This window comes from Octodon degus, unplaced genomic scaffold, assembly GCF_000260255.1.
Source record: "Octodon degus isolate 3935 unplaced genomic scaffold, OctDeg1.0 scaffold00105, whole genome shotgun sequence".
Lineage (NCBI taxonomy): Eukaryota > Metazoa > Chordata > Mammalia > Rodentia > Octodontidae > Octodon > Octodon degus.
In genome coordinates, this window is record NW_004524681.1 from 5509118 (window position 1) to 5520397 (window position 11280).

General features: G+C 45.5%; 1 protein-coding gene across 1 annotated transcript in view; it reads right to left on the minus strand.

The window, feature by feature from the left end:
* Nucleotides 1–11280, minus strand: part of Galk2 (galactokinase 2) — a 141386-nt gene that overhangs the window by 89651 nt on the left and 40455 nt on the right. Inside the window, exons 3-6 of the mRNA XM_023724064.1 lie at nucleotides 9745–9854; nucleotides 8713–8744; nucleotides 8504–8594; nucleotides 6191–6337 (exon numbers count right to left, since the gene is read on the minus strand). Of these exons, the coding sequence (XP_023579832.1) occupies nucleotides 6191–6337; nucleotides 8504–8594; nucleotides 8713–8744; nucleotides 9745–9854 (380 nt within the window). The remainder of the gene's footprint in view (nucleotides 1–6190; nucleotides 6338–8503; nucleotides 8595–8712; nucleotides 8745–9744; nucleotides 9855–11280) is intronic.

Below are 11280 nucleotides of genomic sequence, written 5' to 3' on the forward strand. Positions count from 1 at the left end.
AAAATATTTTTTAAAAAGTGTCAAGACCAGAACTACTATGCAAAATAATTACTTGTTATCTTGTCTAAACACTATTAGCTCCAAACCTTCTACCTGTTTTGAAACTATCTCATTGCTACTTCTTTCTCAATAAAATTATTAAAATATAAAAAATAATAATAATTACTTATTGTTGATAAGCAAGAAGACCGGTAGGTTTTGTTATACTACTTATGTGTAACACAGAAGAAGTTTTATTGTGTTTTACAACACATCTGGGAAACTGGGAGGTTTCTAGTTGAGAAAGCAGGGGCCAGGGAGATGGCTCAGCAGAATAAGCGCTTGCCTGGCAAGTCCAAGGTCTGAGTTCAATCTCTAGTTCCACAAAAAAACAAAAGCAATTGAGAAAGCATGCATTATACTTCTTCTTATCTAAAATATTAAGAAAGGGGCCCCTCTGGATGAGTTTAGGCAGGTTGTCTGGCTTGGGAACGCACAGCTGCCTGACGCAGAAGATGCCTGCGTTTTCCTGCTCTCACCCGAGTCCCATCAGCAAGCTTCCTCCCGGCCTTTCTGGCACAGTCACCACAGGTGGCTCCCAGGCCCTGGGCTGAAGTCAGAGTTCCTCCTGGCCCCTCTGCTTCCAGCTCCCCTGATGCAATGCCCAGGCCCCTGGTACTTTTCTTTTCTCATTTCTCTCCTTTTCTTTATTTTACTTCTACCAAAGGGATGTGAAGACAAATGGAGCCAGAACAAGAGGCCTAGAACAATAATCAACAGACCTCCGCACCCACCGCAGCTCCAGTGCCTACACAGAGGCTGCTCCCAACTGTGCTCTTGCTTGGAGCTGCCTGTGACCAGGGGACACAGGATGCCAGCTCCTGCTGGCTCCACTTTACACTTCAGCTGTCAAGCCAAGCCCAGGATGTGGCTCAGTGGCACAAGCGCCTGCCTGATACATGCAAGCTCCTGAGTTTGATTCCCAGTACCAAGGAAAGAAAGAAAAAAATAGGCTATCAACTGCCCTGGAACAACAATGATCTTTCTCAAAGTTATGCAAAACAATTGGCCTAACACTTCATTTGGTGTATTAATTACTGAGACTATTGTTCGTATATGAGCCAAACACTGGAAAAAGATTGGTTTTCCTTCTGGTACAAGCTTTTTTTTAAAATTTTTTCTATATTTAACAATGGCCTCATTTCCTCATGTGTTTGCTTTGCTTTGTGTATTTAGCCTTCCCACACCCAAGGGCCACTCTGCAAGATCATCCACAAGCCCCTCTTCCCGCATGGGAAAGTCTGGTCACTGGATCCGCTGTGTTTTTTCAGTTTGTAAGGTTCCTGAGTTGCCCTTCTTCCTGTACCTCCTCCCAATCTGACCTGTACTGTCCCCTACACTGTAGGCTGGGGCATCCTGGGCGCCCCCTGGCCAGTGTTCTGTACATAGCCAGTTCCTGTGTCCAGCACTGGACATCCATTTCCTCCATGCCAGCTTCTTCTCGGGGTGCCCCCTAGCTTCAGTGGGCTATAGTCTCCCAAGGTTTATACTCTGCATGTTGAAAACATTTGATTCTATCCTCTCTTGATTAGCTCAGTTATGCGAAAGCTAGCCGTGAAGCTAACAGCCCACCGCCCCCCCTCCCTCTAGGCCCTCTGCAAACACTGGCTTCTGCTCCTTTGCCTGTGTGCCTTCCTTCTTTCCCTTGCCCTCTCTATTGGCTTTCAGCACTTTTCTATGCACGCAAGTTTCAAAATTCCCATGCGATTTGCTTTGATTTGGCCTCTTTATTATACAAACACCAATGAGCCCTTTCAATCTGAGGATTCGTATCTTCATTTTGAAGAAATACTATTTTTTTAAAGTTAATTTTCTAATGGTTCATTTTTTTTTCTTAAGTACTTGGAACTTTTCTGGAACTGATCCATAAATTCTCCTCCTCTTCTCGCAGTGTCCATCTCTCTTCTCCTACTTTCTGAATTGGTTCTTCAATCCTTTCATTGAGTTTTTATCTGAACTCTCATATTGTTAATATCCACAAGTTCTTTATTGTCAGTTCTTTTTAGTAAAAAACAAACTACATTCCATTCTTTTTTCAAGGATTAACGCCTTCTTTCATCTGAGAACATCATGTCTTCTTTGAAGTATTCTTCTTTTCTCAGTATTGTCTCTATTTCCTCTGAGTTTGTTTTTTCTTTGTTTCTTTCATTTTGGAGGCTTTCTTCTAATATCTGATTATACTTTGATGCTCCGCGTCATGTTTAAGAGTGAGTCACTTAGAGACAGGAGAATCTTTGAAATCGGCTCATAATAGGGTCAGGGAGTAACTGGAGAGTTTTTGTAGGGGGGGGGGTCAGCAAATATGAGTTTCTTCAGGCTTTTCCACTGCAAAGGCTCCCGCAACAACCCTAAAGGGCTGCCAGTCAGAGCTGACCAGTAGACAGGACCTGGGAATATCACCATCTGAACACAGAACGTGCGGGAATCTCCAGATTCCAAATCCATTTCTTTGTCTGTGCTACGCAGTGCTTGCTGGTCCCAAGCTTAGAAGATCTTGGGCTGTTTTTCAAAGATGACCTGCACGGATGTGGAGAAATGGTCCCAGGTCACAGAGGGGTTTGAAAGTCTTAGGACCCCCAGGGAGCCTTTCTGATGGGAAACCACCCACTGTACCGCCTCACCGAGCGAGCAGGGTGGGATGAGTCAGCCGCGCCTGCCTCTGTCCCTCCACAGGCACTTGGCTTTGACCTTTCCGCCTCCTGCCAAGTCATGCACCCCCCTCCATCCACTTTCCATCTTTGTGTCCTGTGGCTTACGGTTATTTACGTCTTCTTGGTTTATCAAAGACAGAGTTTATACTTCCTCTTCTTAACATTCTCTGTTGTTTGGGGACGATTTTTAAGAATAGATTGAGTGAAAGACAGAGAAAGAGCAAATGTGTCTTTATTTAGATGTTTTGAAACCCAAAGTCTCTAGCCTTTCTTTTTCCTAAGCATTTGTTGCACCATACTCTTTGGTATCATTCTGATTCATAATTTCTGGCTTCTGGGCTGTATTTGTAACTGGGCTTTGTTTTGCTGGTCCCAGACATGTGGCATTTCATTTATTAATGAATTAACCATTTCCCCATCTCCTAATGATGGCCCATTTACAAGCACCATCATCTGCAGCTGAGCGGGATATACTATAGCATGTCAAACAGCTGGGGACATACTCGTCTCCAGTTTCTCTGCTGCTTAGTGTCCTGGCTCCCAGGCTGACTGCCCTTTGTCCCCTGCCCCTACCAAGGACAACCTCCAGGGACAGCCCCACTCCCTGCCCCCACAAGACATCTCTGTCTGTGTCCTTTCTCCCTGTTCTGCTGGGCTGCTCATCATGGCTTCTCTGTAACCCCACCTCCTGGATTACAGTGGCTTCCAGCATCACCGGGGGTCCTTCCCAGGTGGTACCTTCCACCCTGCACCCATGGAAGTGGCCCCCCACTACACCTTCTTCAGTTGTATGCTGTGTGCCATTTATTTCCTAGCAGGCCACTACCTGATGCTTCAATGGAAAAAAAAAAAAAAAAAAAAAAAAGAGCATTTTCAACCATTCATCCATCTCTAAAATCACTTCAGGTTTTATGCTCTGATTTTTACAAGAGTCTCATAGACAGTTGGCACTTGGTTAAAGACTGCCGATGACAGGCTGAAGGTTCTGTGTCACTGGGGTGGGTTGGGGGACAGACTTCTTTTCACTTAATGACACTGGCCCACTTAGAAGTGTCATTGGTACAGCTCAGACCAACCGGCAGCAGCGGCCAGGGACTCCACACTATGCGCTACACTGCCGCTGCTGGCATGAGATGGTACCAATACCAAGATGTATTTGTATTTTTTACTTCAAAAACAGACATAATCAGAACTAATTCCAAAAATTCAAGTATTTATTTCTCTGTTATCTTCTTTTCTTCTTTCTTATTCTCCTTTCTTTCTCTCCTTCTTTCTTTCTTCTTAAGTCAGGGTCTCACTACCTACATCAGGCTGTCCTCTAAGTCATGGCAATCCTCCTGCCTCAGCCTCCCCAGTGCTAGGATTATAGGTACGCATCAGCATGCCTGCTACTTCTTTTTCTTTAGATGTATATATTAAGGAAAAATATTTCATTTTACCAATCCTCCCATTAACAAAGAAATGAATCTCTGAACTCCAGACTTCCCTCCAGATATCCAATTAGCTCTTTTTTCACGCATTGCCAGGCTTTAAATCCTAGCAACTTTTCTATTTGCTTACCGCTTACAGACTCTTCAGCCCCTGCCTGTCTCAAATCGTTCTTGCCAAGGGGGTGTTTCACTTTTGAGGAAGAGGGTGAAAGAACCTAGAGACTTCCACTGAGCTGCATTCTGAGATCCTTTTCACTTTTTGGATGTAGGGTCTCGTTATACTGCCCCAACGGGGCTCAAAGCTGGATCCAGGCTGGCAAGATAACTCAGAGGACTAAGCATCTGCTTAGGCAAGCACAGGGACCAGGCTTCAATCCCCAGCACCACATGCCACGCCGGCCTCGACCTGGGGCATGCTGCGCCAGCCTCCCAAACCAGACGTGGTGGCACATGGCTACAATCCCAGTGCTAGGAGGCTGAAAACAGAAGGATCACCATGCGTCTGAGCTGCATAGCGAGACCCTATACCAAACACATTTTTTTTTTAAAGCTAGGATCCTCCTGCCTGAGCCTCCCAGAGTTCCAAAATTCCAGGTATGTACCACCACACCCAACTGAGTTCTTGTCCAAGTTTTATTCAACTTCACTGTCACTATATTAAAGACTTTGCCTCACGTAGCCACCTGGTAGCAGTTGGCAGCACTGCCAGTGCTCGGCCACTGTGCACGCCTCTCGTTTTCCTGCTGTATCTCAGAGCACTCCTCAATCTCTTTAGTAGGCATCTCCTCTTCCGCCCTTTTAGTTCCTCCCACGCCATATTTCTACTCTAGATAGTTCCACAGTATGTCCCTGCCACCGCTTGCCCAATGCTATCAGTGTGACCATCGGTGTTTCTTGACTGACATCTACAGCTCCTTGGACAACTTGAGGCCCCAGCTGGGACATGCAAAGCTTTCTAAACCTGGGTCAGATCTGCACCAGCGTCACACCTACCTCACTCTATAATAATCGCCTACTTGCTCGCCTGTGGTCCCCTGTCAGCTCATTACCAGTGAGGTAAAGAGCATACCTGTTATATCTCCAAAGCCACCATCAAATAAGTAACAGTTAGATGATCAGTAAGCAAATGAACAAACACACCATCAGATCAAAAGCCGTTCCAGGGCAGGCACATGTTACATTTGGACTTTGTTTCCACCTCAGTAAGGGAGCTATCATTCTCCTCCACTAAGCCATGAAGGGTAACAAATGTGTACGTCCACATGACACCAAAGAAAATCCTTCCTGAGCCTTTGCTTTCTCCCCTCCCTGCCTACACACAAAGTTCTCAAAGTGCAAGGTACTATGTGCTTCCCAGAGACTGAACATGGCTGACGCTTCCAAAGCCTGCCTAGTACCTGGTCTGCTTCGAAACGATCTATAAACCTGGTCGTTTATGTTCTCGGGGCAGGCAGAACCCTGCCAGCATTTCATTTGAACACCAAAGCACTCATTAAAGCTGAGCACGCCTGCTCTGAGACGCAGTCAGAGATTTATGTGAGCTTGTAAAGGGAAGGCTTGCTGACCTCCTGTAGGATTTATATTCCCTTTAAATAAGCATTTCCTCCTCGCACTACAATATTTTTTAAGTTTATTTCGGTGACTAACCCACTGGCATAAACAGATATGCTGCTCGGTGCTTTATTACCTGCTCTTAATCCTCTTTACCCACTGCTTGTCAAATATTTAATTTAAGGTTGTGGGTGAAAATAAGCAGGCCCAACTGTGAGGCCTAGAATTTCTTACTCTAACTTCACCTTGGTAATGAAGTCATCTTTTCAAAAAGACATCTTTGTATTCAAAGCCCATACTTCATTTAAGACCATTTAGCACAGTAACACAGAGATATGTTCCCTCTCGATGTGAAGGACTGCCTCACGGTAATTTGTCACCAGCAGGACTTAAGTGACAGTGCTTATTCCCCTTTTAGTAAAAAAAAAAAATCATTCACAGAAGACACCTTGATTTTGAGACTGAGATGCGAATGCCTTAGGAAGGGACGTGGGAGGTCTGCGTACCGACGCTAGTTACCTTGGACAGCTGCATCCCCAGGACTGTGAGCGTCACAAGGCCAGCACAGCAGACCAGAGCACTGGAGCTGGACAGGCCGGAGCTTGGCGGGATATTCCCATCTACCAGGCAGTTCATCCCAGTCAGGTCACGAAGCCCAAAGTGTTCCTGAGGATGTAAGGAGGAACAGCAAGCATAAGCTCAGGGTTGGATTCAAGCGGTGGCAAAACCTCCTTCCGTTCCCCCAGAGAACAAAAGCCACCCCCAGTCCTCCTATAATATCTACGGACATGAGTCATGCCATCTGAGTTGGTGGAAACGACACGTAATACCTGCTCTAACAGCTCTTACCCATGAAGCAAGGTGATCTCCAAATAACATTTTGCCTTGTTCAGCACAGAGCTGGGCATCCCTCCTACAAGTCACTGTAATGCTTTGTCTTGACAGTTAATGATTTGAACACGATGGAAAAATGGAAAGCAATTTTAATTCAACTTGCCACACAGTGAGACAAACAATTCACACTTATGAGCGAGGTAGGTACAACTCAGTACCGAAATACAGGATTACCGAAATCTAACCCCAACCAGGGCCTTGTCTCCATGAGGCATGTTGCTTCAGAGTTCCAAACTTCCCCAGTTCTGTCTTAGTTACAGAAAAACCTAAGCACCCAAACACCGGAGACACAGCAGCTTCCCCAACAGTGCACACAGGGCTGGCCAAAGGGCCCAGGTCTCCGGTTCCCACTGAAGTTAGAGACCTGCGCCGCAAGGCTGGCCCAGTGATTTAACAGGAGTCAGCTGTCTAAAGAAACACAGACTTTTTTTTAAAACTAGAATTCATAGGTACAGTGTAGCCACATGACAGCTACAGACAGCCACGTTAGAATTCAGCCACAGGTGTGCACACGCCTCCAAGCCAGGCAGGGAAACTCTATCTACAGATAGGAAAACCCAAACAAACTACCAGGAGCTGACTTCAAGACGGAAAGCTCTAATATGCTATCGAAGGCTAAGACACTTTGGACAACATCAGATTATAACCTTTGTGGTTTAGAATTAAAAATAAATTCAAGGCTAGCCTTCCTCAAGCAGAAGTACCATCACCTTCACGAATTACTCAAACAACTCAAGACCGAAGTATGAGTTACTATTGTAATTACCTAATTACGCATTTCATCATACATATTATTGTAGGGAGAAATTTCAATAAACCAGTTAGAATAACCAAAGTAACAACAAAACTTTGCAAATAAAAGACTGGCTTCCCCCACTTAATTTCTGTCCTTTTATCTTAGTTGGCAAAACTTGTGCACCACAAAAGAAGAGACTCATTTGGATGTGCTCCTCTTCTTGATTTCAGCCCTCTAAAAATTGTCTTCCAGAAATACAAACCAATTAGAAGCTGAGACAAGGCTGCTGCCAATGTCCTTTCATACAGAACATCAGACAGCTTGTTTAAAACAGCAATCCCGAGAGAATTCTGTACATTTCACTAGAAACTGGTCCACGGGGTATCTTGAATGTGACTCTACTCACAACACTTAGCATGCCATGTTTAAATCGAAACATACAACACACTCAGAAACACACGTGGGTTGTACCAGGCTCTGGGATGGCTCTGTCCCAACAGGATAGCGTGTTCAATTTCATATAAACAGACTACCCCCTGAACTTTCTGGTATCGAGTCTGAAGGTTTCTGAGCAGGATAACATTTAAATTACTTTCCTGCCAAAAGCTCATTGTACAAGTCTACTCTGTGCATATGAACTGTCAGGCCAGAAAGGACAGCTTGAGGCCCTAAAAGGCTCAACAGCCACCCAGAACCATGTGCACTGTGAGGCCCTGCACCCGTGTACTACAGGAGGCCATGCTGCTACAGGGAAGGCCAACCTGCATTTCCAGGGCAAATGCGTCCAAACGCTGTGAATCCCACTAATGCACATGACAAGCCAGATGATCTGAAGGCTTAAAACCTGCCAATAACTTTTACCAGAAGTTGTTACCACGTGTCTGAGAAAAAGACACACAAGACAGCCAGACAGACAGACGGACAGAGGCATGAGCAACCCCGAGCCCAGATCTGCACAGGTGGAGGGCAGGGGCTGCACATCAGCAGTACTGTGATGCCCTTCTGCCAAGGGTATGTTCCTGACTCCTACCTGACTCACAGCGAAGTTTCGGGCAGGACCACAAGACAGGCCTCGCTGCCCCCCGTGAACACCAGCCTGCAACAGCCTGCCTTCCCCACCCTCAGAAGTACAAGCTAGCAAAACGGAAGAGAAACAGCAGTTGGCACTGCTAATGCAGTGCACACCTTCCACAGCAACTCACCTGGATGCCTTTAAATCCACACAGGAAATAGTTGTGCCACCGAGGCTTGCTTTGGTCAATCTGAATGGTATTAGCACTAGTGCTGAAGTCCCTGCAAAAACAAGACCCGGTTGTTAAACCCTAGGCCTGGAGCTGCGGGATTGGTGGCTGACTGCTGCCACCTCGTGCCCAGACCTTGACATTGACAACCATCCACTCAGCACCAGTACCTCAGTCTCCCCAAAACAATGGCCACCTCCAGCTAAGGAAGGAAGCGGGAGTAAGCCCAGTGACTGATCCGCCTCTGACTGACCCTCTGTGTTACCTGCAGCAGATAGGGAGGAGCATATTTTAGCAGAACTCACAACCACACTCTCTCCCACACGGTCCTTGGAAGCTGGCACACAGCACACAAATGCATGTCCTCTGGGCCTGCAGTCTGTCGGACCCCAGCTCAAAGAAGAGTCCTCAAAACCCTCTTTCTCCACTCTCTCTATCCATCACACCTGACCACCTACTACAATGTGTAACAGATACTGTGAAAGGGAAAGAAATCACTCAAAAGGAGTGAACAACTGGGATGAGGGAAAAGAGAAATGAAAGGAAGGGGGAAAACACACACACACACACACACAAACACACACACGATAGCTAAGATAACTGTACTACCAGTTTACATTGGTTTATCAAAAGGAACACCTAATGCTTAATTTTTTATCGATTTCACATGCCTATATCTGATAATCTGAACTATTACTTTGAACACACCAAATGCAATGTAACCACAATTGTTGGTTTTGTATCATGTTTTGAAATTCTGTATCATCTTAATGTTTTTTTATATTTTATACTTTAAAATAAAATTTTAAAAATCTAAATCTGAACACTGTAAGAGAAGTAACAAGCAAAACAATTATTCCCGTGGTTTACAGCCTATTAAAAAATAAGAGTCTCTGAGCTGTGCTCACATACATGAACAAACACGTAAGCAGCTAAATGATGGAAAAGAGGAAACTCTTCTAGTAAAATACCAACTAATAGATAGAGAAGAAATATTGAATTGTATAAATGTTTCCAAAAAATCAATCAATGAGGGCTGACCTTGGACAATGAAAATGTGACAAGATGCATGCACAGACTCTCAGGATTTCTCCCAGCAGACTCATACTCACTGATTGCACAGAGAAAAAACAAAACAGAAACTTTATGGTATAAAAATATGGCAGACACCATTTTAATCAAACGGTCAGAATTAATATTACCAGCAAAGGGACATCAAACACTTCTTTGATATAGAGCATAGAGGATTCGTCCATGGACATGTGCGAATTCTTTGTATTGTTTTCGTGAATTTTTGGTAAGTCAAAAAATTCTTTAAAATGAAAAATAGGTAAATAGGTGGATACATACACAGACTCCTAAATCAGCCAAAGGTCAAAAGATTTGAGTTGGACAAGGGTCAACAGGAAGGAAGGAAATGAAACAACAACTTTCCCTACCTTGCTTGCACTATCTTATTAACATAAATACACCTTTCCCATCAAAAGCTGTTTAACCAGGGCTGGCCAGATAGCTCAGCAGACTAAAGTGACTGCTTAGGCAGATGCAGGGGCCAGGGTTCCATCCCCAGCATGCCGTGCCAGCCCCACCCCCAGGGCGTGCTGAGACAGCAATTGAGACTGGCCACGGTAGCATGCACCTGTAATCCCAGCACTTGGAAGGCTGAAAACAGGAGGATCACTGAGTTTGTGTAGTGAGACCCTACAGATCCTGTAATAAATGTATTTAAAAAAAAAAAAAAGCTATTCAATTTCTGCCAACTTCAGTGTGTAAGGCATGCAGAAGAAAATAAAAGCAAGAGTTGGTCTCTTAGCACGATGACACAAACACAGTCATAAGCCCACAGCAGCGATGTCCAGCGGGGGCGTGTTATCATGGATAGGATCTGAGGCTGCAGGGGTGTTATCTCTGTGGCTAGCACTGGGTAGAAAGCCAAGGCTTGCAGGAGGCTGGAAGGCAGAGTGCTTCTCCAGGCTACACGCTCTGACACCAGCTCACGAGCATGCATTCTGTCAGCACCCACAGAAGTTGAAACATGCTACCCCCGGCTAATGAGCAGCCATAGAATCTGGAGGCAGGCATGTCACCAAACCCGACGAGCTCTGCTGCTAACTAATAGGAGGCTTGGAAGTCATAAAGGCAGAAAGGAACCGTGGGAAGTGCGTATACTAGGAAAACATGAGGAGGGAAGTCGTATTGATGTGGGGAGCGAGATGAGTGACTTGCAGGAAAAGTGGAGAGAACCGACTGACAGAACCGGAGCTGCAGCTCACCTCTCTCGCAGGAAAACATGGCTCTTTTCATTGTTGCTCTTCATTCCAGCACCCTATTTTTTCCTTCTGCTTAGTCATCTTCAGAGGTTCACAAACAGGCTTCTTCCCTCCAGCTGTCATCCTCCAGCTGCCCTCCTCCCTGCCCAGGAACACCCAGCGACTCTCCTCTTCCACTCCCATGCTGCAGAATGCCAAGGCCACGCTGCTGAAAAGGGGCGGGTGTGCCTCACTGCATTCGACCTTTCAGCCGACGCACTTCATGTGCTCACCTAGTCTTCCAACAAACGCTCCCGTGCCTGTCCTGTGTGCTTGCAGCACTGGGCCAGACCATATATAACAATAGCAGCATCAAAAATATAAAACTCAGGGCTGGGGAGATAGCTCAGTAGAATAAGTGCTTGCCTGGAAAGCACAGCATCCTGAGTTCAATTCCTGGTACTGCAGGAGAAAAAAAAAATCGCAAAA